The sequence below is a fragment of the Camelus bactrianus genome, chromosome 2 (genome assembly GCF_048773025.1).
Source record: "Camelus bactrianus isolate YW-2024 breed Bactrian camel chromosome 2, ASM4877302v1, whole genome shotgun sequence".
Classification (NCBI taxonomy): domain Eukaryota; kingdom Metazoa; phylum Chordata; class Mammalia; order Artiodactyla; family Camelidae; genus Camelus; species Camelus bactrianus.
Genome location: NC_133540.1, coordinates 85,091,830 through 85,108,675, shown reverse-complemented (window position 1 = coordinate 85,108,675; position 16,846 = coordinate 85,091,830). Strand labels below are relative to the sequence as shown.

Below are 16,846 nucleotides of genomic sequence, written 5' to 3'. Positions count from 1 at the left end.
TCTATATGTATTGCATTTGTATAACCTGCATGCCCATATACTAAAATTGGTTGTACTAAGCAGTTTCCTGTGCTGTTTGATAAGTAGCTAACGTCTGTAGGGTTTTATGGTTAACAAAGTAATTTCCATATTTTTCATTTAACGTAGTCAGTGGCGGCTTCTTTGTTTCCTTTATTCCCTCCCTCCCTCTCTTCCAAATTGCTACTAAAGAAGTAAAAATGCTTTCAGCACCAGCATCTATACCGTTTCTTATTGATGTATGATGTTGTTAGTCTTAACTAGTCTGTCTTTAGGCTTAAACACCTCCATACACTATTAGGGCAGGATCTACAAATTCTATGAATGTATTTTACTTCTCTTGCATTATCCTTCCAGTGTTCTTTAGCTTTGTTTCAATATTTTAAAAATATATTTTAACTCACAAGGCAATAGAAATAAAAGCAAAAATAAACAAAAAGGGCCTAATCAAACTTAGAAGTTTTTGCACAGCAAAGGAAACCATAAACAAAATGAAAAGACAGCCTGTGGACTGAGAAAATATTTGTCAACAATGTGACTGACAAGGGCTTAATTTCCAGAATATACAGATAGCTCATTTAACTCAATAACTACAAGAACAACAACAACAAAAACCCAGAAAATGAAAAAACACAATCAAAAAATGAGCAGAAGACCTAAATAGACATTTCATCACAGAAGACATACAGGTGGTCAATAGGCACATTAAAAGATGCTCAGTATTGCTAATTATCAGAGAAATGTAAATCAAAACTACAATGAAGTATCACATCACACCAGTCAGAATGGCCATGATGAAAAAGTCTATAAACAATAAATGCTGGAGAGGGTGTGGAGAAAAGGGAACCCTTCTACATTGTTGGTGGGTAAGTCATTTGGTGCAACCATAATGAAAAACAGTATAGAGATTCCTTAAAAAGCTAAAAATAGAGTTACCAAAGGATCCAGCAATCCCACTCCTTGGCATATATCTGGAGAAAATTCTAATTTGAAAAGATACATATATCCCAATGTTTATATATGTATTTCTATAACTGAATCACTATGTTGTATACCAGAAACTAATACAACATTGTAAATCAACTATACTTCAATCAAACAAATATATATATATATATTACAAGTAAACCAGGAGTAATTTAATACTTACGCAGTTGCTATTCAGAAAATGCTAAAATAGAAGAGCTGCTATATGACTTGAGATAAGTTTTCATTCTACTAAGGGAACAATACATCTTTTAAATCAAATTTATGTTAAAGTATGTAGCAAAGTTACTAAACTGTGACTGGTGTTTGTTTAATGCTGGAGGAGTCTTAAAGGGAGACTGCATTATCTTTTTCCTGTTTTTATTAAATCATATAGTGAATGTAAATTGTAAAAATTTAAACAGTAGAAGATAAGTTATGAGTTGGAAATTTCCCTTTTATATCCCAATTTATAAATTTTAAATGTATATAATTTCATAACTTTATGCATTTGCACGCATATATCCACGTGTACTTTTTTGTAAACAAATTTTTGTTTTGCATGAATAGTCATTATAAAAATATTCTGTAAATTTCTTTTTAAAGTTAATATTTTATTATAGACTCTTCCTGTATAAATATATATGTTGTTTATTTTATTTCTTTTAGTGGCTGTGGAGTAATCCCTTGTCAGGTATCATGACTTCCCTGGTTTGATTGTTTATAGACAGTATTTTGGTTGTGCCCAGTGTTCTTCCATTACAAACAGTACTGCCATAGACTCTTTTTGATATTTATCTGTGTGTATTTCTGTATTTTGGTAGGATATACACCGGTGATGAAAGTGCTAGACTAAAAGTACATGGGTCTTTTCTAACTCGCATTTTATTATGTGTATGAATGCCGTACTTTTTAAACTATGATGATTTTTGTAGTATTTTAGTATGTTTTAAAATGTGCTATGTCAAATGTCAGCTTTCAAGCCCCATTAATACCTATTTTCTGTTACGTCACTCTCTGTTGACTGATTTATCCATTAAGAGTCAGTAAAGTATCACCTCTTCCCTGAAGGTATTCATAACAGTTAGCACATTGGGTAATTATAACCTCAACAACTAATATTTTAATGAGTTCTTAATGATATGCCATGCACAGTTCTATTTGCTTTGTGTATAGTATCTCATTTAGCCCTCACAACAACTCTAAGAGTTAGATAATACTATGATCCACATTTTATGGTTAAAAAAAACCAAGGAAAAGAATAACTTGCTCAGAGTCACTGTAAATGATGGAAATGGAATATAAACGTGGGCAGTCTGCTTTTTTAACTCCTATAGTTCACTGCCTCCCTACTGCTCTTTTATGGTCTCTCCTAGTAATTGCTCAAGAAATGTTTTGTATAAATTGTAAAGCTTACTACCTTATTTCATCTGGCGTCTAGGTCCTCTTTACAGGTCTGTGTGAATGACATCTCTTTCTAATTTATGACCTACCCCTGGATCATTATACATAAGTAGTAATAGTCTTGGTATGTTTAAGAGTTGATTAGAACACCAGATTATAAGACTGTTTCTCCCCATCCTCTCCCCCCTAAAAAAGACTTTATTGGAGTATAGTTAGTTAGCGTTGCTCTGTTCTGTTAAATTTTGTTGTTTCTCTAACTCCCTCTTGGGAAAATTCAGGTGATTGATCTTGAGATGGATTTCGTAAGTTGTGAGTGAATACTGTACTATCCTTCACCTTTTCTGGCACATCAAATCAACACGCATACCTTGTAAATGACTTCTTTTTTATAGTAAGTTTTCAAAACGTAAAGTGAGAAGAATGCTGTCTTAGACCCTACTACATCTCTTAATTCATACTGTCAAGTAAATGTGATATGCAAGCTGAATCTCTCAGTCTCACACCAAAGGGACATCACAATACTTTCTTCTTTTGTTGGGGGTCAGATGCGATAATTACGTGAAAACATTTGTGAACTATAGCAGTCTCCATATTAGTGTTTAAAACTGAAGTTTGAGGAAGAACAGATTACTTTGTGAAAATGGCGTTACTGACTAGTAATATCTTTGCTGTTTTTAAAAAACACAATTTAAAATCTGTAATTTAGAATAGTCTGACTTTTATTTTCCTTCCTAATTCCATTTAATTTGATTATTTTATTGAATTCATAGATTGCCATTAAAACTCTTTGGCTGTAATTGTGTATGTGGGTTAATTTATTTTAGGTGGAGCCAGTGTTAGCATAGGAAGTAGAATTCTATAATGAAGATGCCATAAATGAAAGTTATGTGGGCTAGATCCTCTTTTAGGATTACATTTTGGATTTATTAGATTTTTAGTATTTAAATAGAATATATTCTTAAATTTCCCCATAGTTTAAAAATATTTGCTCCTTAATCATATTGTTAATAAAGAGGGAGAGATAAGAGTAATGGGAAATGCAGTATGCTTTTCTTACTCTTTTATCTCCTTTTGTGGGAATGATGAAGCAAATCATAATTCTGTGACTTCTCTGCTGTGAGCTTAGCAGGTGATTCAGTGGTTCTAGATAAAATGGTAAAGTATCAAAGCAAAGATTTGACCATGCTGTTCTCTAAATCTCAGAACCTTTAAAACATGCTTAATTGGCTTTGTGGATTATTCTTTCACTTATACCTTTCCTTCCTTTCTTTTTTCACTCTACCCAATATTACCACTGTAAAGTCTCAGATCCTCTCCACTATTTGACCCAGCTTTCTGGCTTCAACTCAAACTTTTGTACTGAGTTCTCTTGGCCAGATCCTAGTTCTGGGATATGTTTTAAGTTGTTAATGTGCCTTAGTATGTGGGAGATCTTTTCATATGTAGAAATTCTTACCTACTTTAGTCTTACCACCAGATCTTCTTATCTTGTATGCTAAGACATAAAAAACATGAGCTTGGTGTTGCAGCTTTTTGTCTTCCGTGCATGAGCAACTTCATTTTGTTTCCCATGTGGCCCAGAACAGAATAATAGCAAAAGGATCCATTCATTAGCTTAGACAGCCTTGAATGTTAAGCCTTGAACATCTTAAACACTAATGTCCTCCTGACCTCACTACTAGAAGTAGAAATTTCTCTGAAAATCTTAATCAAAGGGCAATTAGGAAGAAGCGTCAGATTCCAATTTCATTAAACTCCAGGCATGTAAATACTTGGCAATTTCTTTGCTTGATGTAAAATTACATTCCATTATGAAATAACCCACTGTATTTGTATTTCTTTTCTAATATTTCTCCTGGGAAAAAAACACATGGAAAGAATTTAAAGTCAAGTTAGGAAACTTGCTTTTGAATCCTGCTTTAACACTATGTGACTTTGGGAAGGTTACTACTTAACCTCACTTTCTTCATCCGTGTTGAAGCTAATAATTCTTTCTAACAGTTTTTCTAAAATATGAAGATAGCTTGTTTATCTAGCACACTGTCTTATATGTTGGAGCTATTCATTACTTAGTTTTTTGGGTATTTAATTGTTACATGTAATTCTTGAATGAAGTTGTCATTGTTCTTTTTCAGTCAGGAGCAGTTTTCTTTACCTTTCTTAGGTCATGGATTTTAGTTAGATTCTGATGAAAACTATGGACCTGTTCTTCCCCCCAATGTACTTAAATATATACGTACAGCATTTTGCAGATTGTTTCAGGAGGATCATAGAGTTTTTGAGGCATAGGTCAATGAACCATGGATTATTTTATTTACCTTGGGTGAAGAGTACTGGATTTCATCTTTTATCTGTTGAGAAGTTCAGTGCCCTTCTGTCCTTTTTATCACCTGTAAAGTTAAAAAGTAAACAACCCCTTCCATAACTCTATGCAAATAATCACACCAAAGCTAAAGAAATTTTCTTCCAAAGGTTGCCACTATATAATCAGAGTGTTTTCTTTGGATAAATAATAGATTAGAACATTTTAAATCACTACCAGCCTTTCCTCCCTTATTCTTTTTGAAACCATTGAAATCTTGACTCAGAGAAAAAATATGTTAAGAGATAATTGGTTTTTATATCTGCTTTTTCTTCCCCTAAAGGTATGAAGGATATCTTACAGAACGATAAGATGTACTTAATAAAGTTTACAGCTGTTTCCTCATTATATGTTTAACACCAAACTATAAAGATTTAATTTTATTCCTTGAGGCTTATTTTACAGTTATTGCCTTAACTTTTCTTCTAAATATGGTGGAGTGAGTACATTCCTTTAACTTCCTTCCCTTCCCAGTATCCCACTTACATTGTTTAAAGGTTGAATTAAGTCAGTTTTGAAAAGCAGGAACAGATGTTATTACATTGATCAAAATACGTTAAAGAGGAGCAGAAGGACCTCATTAATTCTGTAACTTTATGTGTGCTTGGATATGTGTAGGAAAAATGGAAAAAAGCTCCAGCTTTAGGCATGGATAAGCCCAGATTTGAGTAATATCATCAGTGCTGGTTTTCTTTTCAACATTTTAGTCTCTCTTGTCCTCTGTATTAGTTTTATTTTCAGCCAGGCAAATTTGGCTGCCAAAGGAGATAGGGATGGGATACTCTAGCCAGACCTGGGTCCTGTGGCCACCCCAGTGGTGGCTGGGAAGACTCACCTCCACCCAAAACACATGGAATATTTTCCCTGCAGACAAGAGGGATTATGTTACTAGAAAAAGGGGGTGGGGAAAAAGCATGTTGAGCAGTAAAATTACAGTTCACAGTCCACTACAGGTACCATCAGAGGACCAGGAATTTTGAAGAAGATAGAAATTCACGGGATCGGATTGACAGCAAAATCTCAGAGGAAACTGTAACTCAAGATACCAGAGGTAAGCTCAGGTTTTCCTAGGGGAACTTGAGAAAGGCTCCAAGGTTGGAGCCAACAAATACAAAGAACAGTTGTGGGCAATGGGATAATAATCAAGAATTTTTTAAAGAATAATTTTTCAAAATGCTAGGTTAGTTCGCCTCCTTCCTGCCCTTTCTCCAGTCTAAACAGCTCTGGTAGCAGTTGTGCCTGCCCTCAGGCCTGAAGTCTAAGAACTGTTCTCTTCTAAGAAAGTAGACTAGCAGTTCAGTGGGACATCTGTGGTGTTGAAACCTGAGAGACGCAGAGGCACTGGAGCATTCCTCTTCAGAGAAAAGCCGTTGGATCCTAGCAAGCTTGACTTCTGTATAGGTACCTTTCTGGGATGCCTGCTTATCTATATTGCCTGCCTGTTTAAATATTACTACTCTCCCATTTAAGGGAAAAGCCACTTTGGAAAACAATCCCGAACAACCTCAAAGAAAACCCATAATTGTTCCCTGTACTCTCTAAAGTAATCTTTTGTTTGCAAGTATGAACAGATGGAGATAATCAGACAAGTGAGGAGAATGAAGATGGAAGAGGATTAAAATGAATAAAAGAACAACTGACCTCAGATATAATTCAGAAGAAAACTTCAAAGAAAAACTGTAATATGTATTTTACTAAGATTTAACAACAAGTTATAATGATTAATCATAGTTTCACTGAAAAGGGGGCAGAGAAACAGAAAAGATTTTGAAAATTAAGAAGAAAAATTTTAATGGCTGGTTTAAATAACAGTTTAGCCTGAATCAAGACTTAGTTGTTGATTTGGAACTAAAGAGGAGGAGCTCTGTGCATATGAAGAAGAAAAAAAAAAAAAGATCTGGAAAAATTGAGAGAAAAAGAGATGTGGAAAATACATCACAAAGTTTTACATCCGTAAATGTGAATTCTAGAAGTACAGAACAGGAAAGTGGGAAGCAGAAAACTATTGAAGAAATAATTGAAGAAAATTTCATGTGTCGGAGAAAGGTAATGAATTTCACATTGAAAGAACCCATCTAGTACCATGCAGGATGAACGGAAAAAGATTGATCTACATCTAGACACATCTGGTAAAAGTTCAGAACTCTGAGCATAAAAAGAAAATCCTCCATTACTGCCAGAGAGAGGGAATAAAAAATGGAAAATCAAATAACTGACTCTTCAAGCAGCCATGCTGAGTGCTTGAAGACAGTGAAGCAGTGTTTTCACCATTTGGGGGAGAATAGATTTGGGCCTAATTTTTTTATGCTTAACCATACTCTTTATCAAATGAGGATGAGTACATTTTTACGCTTAGAAAAACTATGTACCTTATATGAAAATATTTAAGATACTATAGTGCAATGAAAAATGCAGTCCAAGATAGAGGATATAGTGGTAGGTCAATGTCAGGGGAAGGAAACTAATAGCTACAGAGGCAGTCTGGTCCTTCAAAAAAAAACTAAAGAAAACTAGAAGAAAATTCAAGAATGTCATTACTCTAAGCATACATGGACAGTTCTGTTTAAACCAATAATGTCCAAATGATATAAAATTACATTTCCTTCAGTGGTTAGTATTTACGTAGTCTCGTTATAAATGCACTTAATTAATTTTTAGTTTTTAGAATCAACCTAAAAGATATATAAAATAAACATAATTATATTTATGAAGTAGTTAAGGAGTATAGTTACAAACTTTTATAATGTAAAAATAATACAGCCTATAAAATTAGGAGTAGAAAACAATGAAGCAAGTGTTCATTTTTCAATGCTAAGTCCATAGATAGCACATAAATTGATAAATCAAGCAACAGAAGTAAAGTGACATTAGAAGTTAAGCTGGTAACCACATTAGATGTTTGTTAATGTAACAATGTATTGCCATTTTGACGCAGGCAAGTAACAAAAAAGACTTATTGTTCATCTCTTGCCTTTGTGGCCTTTGAACTTTTTAAAAAACCCGCTTTCATGCGTTGCATTTATAATGTTAAAAAGATTGCAGATGTGCTGCATTTACCTACTAAGGTAATAAAGTTTACTTATAAATTGACATTCCAGGGTCACATGAATTTTAGAAACTATGTGAGGTAGAAATAGGGGGACACATGAGAATTAACTCCTGGAAACTGGAAAGTTGCATAGAATACAAATGTGAATATTTTAATGTAGGATGCATAATTATTGACTGGCATACGCTCTTTATTTTGTATGTAAATTCCTGAATCCTTTCTGTGATTCTTTTTTAAAAAAATGTTTATCATTAAAAATTCGGGTGTATGGGAAAATTCTGAGTTCTTCCCGCTAGTGCCTCTAAATAAGATGACATTTTCTCTTAGGTACTGGGATTACCTACTGGTTTGTCCATAAGAAAGTCATGTGATCAAGAAGAGCCACAGCTACTGGAGGCAGGGTATATCTTCTGGAATAAGGAAGATGGACATAGAAATGGCCTTTTTTAAAGCCTTCTAAACATGGAACTCATATTATGTCCCTAGCTGGACAATATATGTTGAATGAAAGAAGTTTTATTTTGATGCCACTTCAACTTAAAAATAGGCTAGCATCCTGTTTCTACTGTACATAGGTAAAATGTTTTTTGCTTAGTTTAGCTTTAGGAGTGTAGCATCATAAACATTTTTTGGGAAGCAGATTTCTAATTGTATGTTTTTCAGATTTGATTTTAAAAATCATAAAATCTTATGCTGTTTTATGACTTTAAATATTAAAAGTGTAAGCTGCAAAAGATGCTAAGACCTAGGTACTTTACCTATAATGATTCTGCTTAAATTATACATAGTATTCTAAGCAAGCTGGAATGTTAAAAACAAAAAACAAAAAACAAGTTTTACAAATGTATACCCTTAAAATAACAAAGCACTTGACTGGAAATTGTGGAATTGGTATAAGAGGGAAGTGGTTTACTTGAACATACAAAAACAAGTATTAAGTATAAAATTATATCTGGCAGTTAATCGTGCTTTTAAACATTTTGTAAGTGATTAGTTTTTCAGTGCCTACTCTTGAAACAATATTAACTACCTTTACTGAGACATTGGTATGTATGTTCTTGAAGAGGATGAGAATTGTTAAGTAATTCTAAAATTAGTTGGCTCTTAAGAAATTTGTGAGGGAGCTGTTGAAAGATATGAATATGGGTTAAATTTGATATCCTAAAACATACTAGTGATTTCATAAAACATACTAGTATTTATCTATTACACACATGAAAAGTTTATATTAACTTCTGTTTTCTTATATTGTGTTGGCTTTTGTTGGAGATTTGATAGTAAAACTGGATATCTGAAATTTGTGGAGGAAGTTGAAAGTAATGGTAATATTGCTGTGTTGTGAAACATCCTTATGATGACCAAAGAGTCACAGTTACATTGAATGAAATCAGTATTTCTTTATGTGTGTGTGTGTTATGAGGGTTGTGTTGGAATCCTATCTATATTTGAAACGTCACAGTTATGCTCTGAGATGCTCCTTTTGTGACAGCCCCTGAAGATCCTCTATCTCTGTTCAGGCTCAAGTTAGTGGAAAAGGTAATGGTGCTCCAAGTTTGGGAGGTGAATGTTCTCTAAAAACAATAAATATCTTATCAATTTTATATGCATAGAAACTATTGTGAGACACTTTTGCAATTTTTGACCTAGCCTTTTGAGGATATAGACAATTAATGTAGTACATTTCTTAGGAGATGGAACTATGAGTCAGAAAAAGTACTTGCAGTAATTGCTTGCAGGCAAAGAATCCAAGATTTATCATGAATAGATTAGGCTAGAAATAGCAGACATCATGAGAAACCAGACTGATTGGAGCTTGTTGTCTGCAATTCCAGACCATCAGGCAACCATAGAAGGAGTTGAGATTGCATGGTTACTTGGGTGGTTTTTACATCCTGATTATTTCCCATGCCTTTGATACTATCTTAAATGAGTTACCTGGAGCTGTTTCTTAAGTCTCCTAGAGTAGGACAGTTGTCCTTCAGGAGGGTGGTAGAAATTGATGACTCAGAAAAATTGGCTTTGGACTTAAGTTTTCTCTTATAATTGTATTTTTTCCCCCAGCCTCTCTACTCTCCCCACCTCTTTGGTGGGTAGTGGGGGGGTTGGTGTGGGTGTAGGGGGTGTATTTCTTTTTGTTGGTAGATACTTGTTGCTTTGGAGCAGAAGACAGGTAATGGTTGCTGACCAAATTGAGAGTGCCATTCTATCAGTTTCTTTAGCCTATTAAAAAAAACATTGAAATATATTATTTCTATTATATATGTACTTGTTTTTATTTTTATTTGAAGTGTTGTACAAACTTGGGAGGTGAGTGTTCTCTAAAAACAATAAATATCTAATCAATTTTATATACATAGAGCCTTTTGGGAATACTAGAAAAGAATGAATTCATGGTGTGACCCATCATGGGTAGAGACAACAAATGGAAGTGTCCAATAGACACAACTGTTATTAGAGATGTGAAAGGAGGGAAAGCTTTTTTACCTTGCTTAGTGTATTACTTATATTTGTATTCAGTTTTACCCATAGGACACATTGGACGAAATACTTGTTCAAATATAATAATACTTTTTGTACTGTTCTAAGTGGAGTTTGGGGTTTTATTCATTAGTTGGATTAAAGAAAAATGGAAAGGAACTACATATCAGAGGAGATGAAAAAATCATTGAGGATTTTGATTTTAAACTTTGTCAAGAATCAGGATCAAGTTTTTCCAGATTATAGACTCTTGAAGGTAGACTAACTTTGTCATTCTATATCCATTGTGTAGTATAAAGCTTGTCACCTAGTAAGCACTCAGTAAATATTTATATAAATGAATGATCAAAATGCTAAGTATGATCTTTCAAAAAAGAAGTTTATTAGGGCTTTTTATAATATTAGCCTTGAGAAAATTTATTTAACCAATAAATACCCTCCCTCACATTTAGAATTCACCTCTGGATGGCCTTTGATTTTATTTATGAAGTTAACAATTTTATACATCCTTACTTAATCCTTTGTTACCTGAGCCTTTTTGGTTTTCCTGTACATAGCTGGAAGCCTGTCCAAACAGTTAACATTTATTTTGGAGGTTCTGGTGAAGGTTTAATCATTCTTATTTTTAAATATTATCAAAATCAGACCTGAAATGTATGCCAAGAAGCTGAGATAGAAGCTCTTGAGTGCTCTTTGTCTTAACAAAAGCTGCTTATATGTGGCCCTATCTTCTTCTTAGTCTGCATTCCATTTTTTTTCAATAATGATGGAAGAATTTAGAATTTTATACTTTATAAACAAGTTTATACTCTATGTAGCACAGGGAACTATATTCAATATCTTGTAGTAACCTACAATGAAAATGAATGTATGTATGTATATATATGACTGAACTATTATGCAGTATGCCAGAAATTGACACATTGTAAACAGATTATACTTCAATTAAAAAAAATGAATTTTATGCTTTAAAAAGGAAAAGTTTGAAATAAATGTAGAAGGCAAACAAATACATACTCATAAGTATTTTATTGATTTAGATTAGTGAGTATATACCCAAAGAATTCTGGATCTTAAAATACTAAATTCTGACAGAAACGTCACAGTTTACTAACTTAAAGAATCCAGTAAGCTTAGATGGAAATCCATATTTAGCAGAAGTAGATTTTTTAAAAGGGTGGATTATTTGACTCTCCATTCTTCTCTCTTCTTTAATTGCATGCATATAGATAGAATCTGCATTGTGGCTTTTTTTTTTTTTTTTTTTTAGGTAAATAAGTTCTTTATCCATCAGGGAATGAATGTGATTTTTTTGATAAGGAGGCAGAAGTTATATAAGAGGAGGTGTAATTCTCTTTGAAATTCCTTGAAAAGTGGAAATGATGAAGGGGGTAAGAATAAAGCTAGATACATGTTTTGAAACTGATAATGATTTCTGATCTGGGTTTTTTTAGATAGACTTTGTATTATTAATACTTTTTATTTGCAGGGAAGCAGGTAGTCTCATTCACTGTCAGGGTATTAATTCAATTTTAAGAGGGCAGTTTGGTAACAAAGTTTTAAATGCATATACCCTTCAAGAAATGTACCATACAGTTCTATCCAGGCATGTGCAGATGGTATGTGCCCCTTAATTAGGCATTTTCCTTGCAGCATTATGAAATACTGAAGCAACACAAATGTCCATGAAAAGGGAATTAATGACTGAATAAATTGTAGTACAGTTTTTTAGTGAAAATTTGAGCAACTATCAAAATCAAAGAGAGAGGTACACATACTAATCTGAAATAATTATCATGGAGTATTAAATTTAAAAAATAGGGACGCAGAAAAGTATGTACGATATACTTCCATTTGTATTAATATGTGTAGGTTATTTCTGGAAGAATGCCCTAACTAGTTGTGCCTTTTAGGGGTTTGTGAGAGATAGGTTTACTTTTCCCTGTATTCTCTTTTATACATGAGTGTTTTTTCCATGTATGTGTATTATAGATAAAAACCATAGTTGGGAAAAAAAAAAGTAACCTATGATGGTAATGAAAGGAATATTACTGTGCTACATTAAACATATATCTAGAACCCTCAGTCATATTATGGCATGATTGGTTTAGGAGAAATATAAGGTAAATTCATGGGGATAGTGTTATTTTAATAACATATAAAGGCTATCAGAAATTTGACCAGATTGTGTTAGCCTTTTAATTTAAATTCTGTTTAACTCTTTAATATCTGTATCTCATATATGTATCTCATTTGGTCCAGGGTATTTCACGCTTCTGCTAAAATTTAACTTACAAAGTAGAAAAGAGAAAAATAGACATATTATAATGACTGCATTTCATGCTTTTTGAGACAAGAAATTGTTTCATATTTTGTTTTTCTAGTAGTTTGTTTTTATGTAGGTGGGTGAAATAATTAAATTTATGCTGCAGCCAGTTATTTCTCCTTGTTTTGTTTGAAAATGTTGGTTTTGAAAAATCTTGCCCTTCCCTAAGTAGAAAAAAAAAATTGATGGGAATGGAACTTCTTTACAAGGAATATTTGATTGAAAATAAAAGTTTTATTTGGGAGAATAAACATCAACAAAACTTTAAATCATACAAAATAGGATTTCTTGTTTGTCAACATATTTCTTTGTATGTGTGTTTGTTTGGTTTTCTTGTTCCTTGTTCAGAGAAATCAGTGCTGGTCCTAAATAAAATTGTAAATTTTAGAAGATTCCTTCATCTATTCTTGGCAGTTATTGAGCTTCTTCTGTCCTTCCCCACCACCCCTTTTTTATGGGAGGCTTTTCTCTTCACTTTGGACATTTGAATCTTCTTATTTTAATAAGTATTTTCTTTATGATTTAAGTTACCTACATGTGTTGGTTTACATTTGTTTGCATAGTTAGTGCATTAATTACTGTTTACACTTTAATGCTTTGCCATTGGCAAAAAAAAAAAATTGAAATCCATTTTAGGCAAATGGGAAAATAGGGTTTTTTGCCTAGAAATTGAGGTTGAACTAGAAAGAAGGTGACTTAATTTTTGGATGTAGGGTCTTATGGCAGGTGTATATGAATCTTCTTTCAACCTTTTACCCAGAATATCGTATGCTGTGGTGTAGATCATCATATTAACAAAAGAACCAGAATATAAAATTAGAAGGAAATAATTATTTTACTGTATAACAGAGAATTATAGAAATTCTCAAATGTAGATTCTGTTTATATTTAATATTTTTAATATCTTATTTAAGTGACTTAAAGATAATAGTCACAAAAGAAATGTTTTTGTCATCGGAAATAATTCCTAGTGGTAGCAATAATAAGGGGTTAGGATGCATAACTGGATATCAGATGATTCCTTTATTCATGCATTTGTTGTTTAATCAACAAATACTTAAGTACATGCTCTGTGTCGAAGACTCTGCTGGTCCTGGGTATACATTGGCAAAAGAACTGTTGCCTGCTTTCATCAACTTTGTGATTCGTAAGGAAGAGACATGATAAATGGTATATAACCATTTATAATTCCACAAGAAAGCCATAATCACATAGTTATTAGTGAAAACAGTAAATGTCAGAAAGTAGAAGCACCGTGTAATCCTAGAACGAGGGAAGGAGAGAGTGAATGATTTGATTGACTTGAACCTTGGTGGCCTGATATCTTGTCAAAGTTAGAAAGTCTATTCTTGATTTATGAGACTAAAGAATACTTCAACGTATGAGATACCTATCTTTACTTGCTTATGTTGGAAAAAGTTTTGAGAAAGAGAAACGTTGTTGATGACTTCTCTTAATCTAAAGAAGAAACAATTTATTTGGAGCTGGAAGTCAGAAAATAGTAAGAGCAGGTTTGCTAATTCTTCATAAGCTGTGTCGTAACAATGGACATTGTTTTGTTTGAGAAGCCTCCAAATGCCAGACATACCCATACATAAATGTAAGCATTGCATATGGACTGAGGGGAGAGGTTATTTTTAATATCATTTGTTTTCCATTAATTTCACACATCCTTTGGAGTCAGACTATATGAGTTTGAATGCCATCTACGCTATATAACTCTGTGTACAGTCTGAGACTTGATTTCCTCATCTGTAAAATGAGGATTATATCACCTGAAGGAAGTATAGTATATGGTTCAGAGGACAGATTCAATTGGAGCTAAGTGCGTCAGTTCAAATCTTATCTCCTTAACTTAGTTTAGTGGGGAGTAAATTGGTTAAGTTGCTTAATCTCTCAGTACCTCAGTTTCCACGTGTGTGGAATGGAGATAATAAGAGTATCTAATAGTACCTTTCTTTTAGGATTATTGTGAAAAGTAAATGAGTTAATACATATAATGCACTTAAAATGGTCTATGGCATATAGTAAGCACAGTGTAATTATTAATGTTACTGTTTTTAATTGTCATCTAGGGTATTGTGAAGGTTAAATAACATGTTTATTTTAAAAATAACTCATATTGCCTGACACAGTAAGGATGTCTCCTACATATCAGAAACTGAGTAAAAGATACTTTATTTCATTTACTCTTCATATGAGCCTGTTAAGAAATTTTATGTGTCTTATTCACCATACCTACCTAGGACTGTTTTTGATACACAGTAGATAATCCATGTTGAATGAATGTTATCCCTTTTTACAGATAAATAACCTAAGGCCCAAGAGAGTTACATCATCTTTTTCTACTAAAACAGGGCATCACTTTGAGGAGACATTACTGAAAAGGCCATTCATAGTGTCACTTATCTGAGATTTAACCATATATGTTAATAATAACTCCCTCCTCTAATTTCTCCCTGTCTTTTCCCTTTCCTTTAAAAAAATTCATTTTCTTTAGTTAGGTTAGGAAAATTTAGACTAGAACTGTTCACCCTAGAGTTGTAATTAGATTGGGTAATCTGCACATTAGGGGATCACTTCAAATTCAGTTTGTATGGCACTCTTACCAGTACAGGGTTATTTTGTTAATACTGCAGAGCATAAAACATTGTTCCTTTCCCATTGCATTTTTTCCTATTCCAGATTACATAAGGAAATTTGACAAAGTGACAAATTTTACTAAACTAAGGATAAATTACACTAATAAATATAAAATTGGCTGTGTTGTCAGTCATGAGTTTATTTGCTATTTAATGATCCAGAAGCAATGTTTCTGAATTTCATTCACCTGAAATGTTACAGTCTCTTATAGTATTTATGATAAAGAGGAAAAAAGACCATTTCTTTGATTAGTAAATGAAGTTAAAGGCATTCCTAGAAAATGAATTTAACTGTGGTGTGTTATGGCTTGCTTCAATGATTATAAGTCTGATGAATGTTATTGTCATTCTCTTAGATATTTCCAAACAGATTAGTTTATAGAAAACCAGTTTACTATTAAAAACAACTACATTGAATTATTATTTTTGACATCCTCAAGTCAACACCTGTAATGTATGTATTATATAATGCATATGCCTGAGGCAACAAATTCCTAATTTGGCATTACCTTGCCTCCTTCTTTGTGTATTTAATACAGCCATTAATCTCACTACAAGGCTTTACTAAGGATAAATTGCTACGTAACCCACTTCAACCTCTTTTGTTCAACCAGGGAGCCAGACGTGTTTAAATAGCTTTTTAAAAAATACATCATTATTTTTTTTTGAAATTTTAGGATTTTATAGTTTGAAGTGGTAAAATAGGAGACTTTATCTTTTTTGTCTGTTGAAATTACTTGACAGAAGTTTGCTTTGGAATAGAGCTTCTGTATCTTTAAAAAATACACAGTGAGTCACCCCCCTGCTCTTTTGGTAGATGCCTGGCTAGTGAACAGCTAAGCTGCTTTAGGCATGTAATAGAACATTCCATTTCCTGTTCCCTTGCTGACACAGAGGAGTGTTCCTGCTGGCAATGATCTAATCATAGTGCAGTAAGAAACATGGCAGTTTGATAAAACATGGTGGAGACAGCGGCTGAAATGGAAGCATATGTTCTAGAAGACATTCTTGAGGTAGGGCTAGGTTTGTAAATGAAATGAAAGTTGAAATCTGAACAAAGGAATCTTATCTGTCGGAATTATTTTACAGATGAATAGATTAGAGGAGAGAGCATAGAGAGGCAGAGCATAAAAGCAAGATACGGTCAGACCTTATTCCGTGTGAGAATGTGCCAGTCTGTTTCACATGATTACTGAACAAGTCTAGAATTATTTTGTTTTAACTTCATGTTTTGTAAATTGTAGATATATGTTTGATAGGAAATAAAGAAAGGGGGCCTCGGACTTAATAAAAAGCCTTGTGCTAGTGTTGACCTTTAGATTAACTCATTAGAAGGTGGGGTCTGCAAAGCAGCTTTGAGTAGGTTTAGTATCTTGTGTCTTAGAATTCATTTACATATCTAAGCCCGAAACTCTGCTTGCAGTTAACTGTTAAAAACAGCTTGTTATTTTAGTTTCTCGGGTAAAATTAAGCATATATATCAGTCTAATTGCTTAATTTAGCTGGTACATTCTGATTCTAGGTTTTTTGTGTGACTTTATTACAAAATACATTATTAAATTAAAGATTAAAAGACTAAAATTTAAGGCACTAATGCTTGA

The 16,846-nt window shown here is 33.0% G+C and overlaps 1 protein-coding gene across 8 annotated transcripts in view; it reads left to right on the top strand.

Annotated features, from left to right (window-relative positions):
* The window catches only part of ANKRD17 (ankyrin repeat domain 17), a 155,295-nt gene that overhangs the window by 16,039 nt on the left and 122,410 nt on the right, over positions 1-16,846 (top strand). Inside the window, exon 1 of one of the 8 annotated variants that reach the window (XM_074344856.1) lies at positions 16,114-16,258. The exons of the other annotated variants lie outside the window; for them this stretch is intronic. Coding sequence (XP_074200957.1) covers positions 16,205-16,258 — 54 coding nt within the window. The 5' untranslated portion in view covers positions 16,114-16,204. Of the gene's footprint in view, positions 1-16,113; positions 16,259-16,846 lie in introns of those variants that run through there. 8 annotated transcript variants of the gene reach the window in all.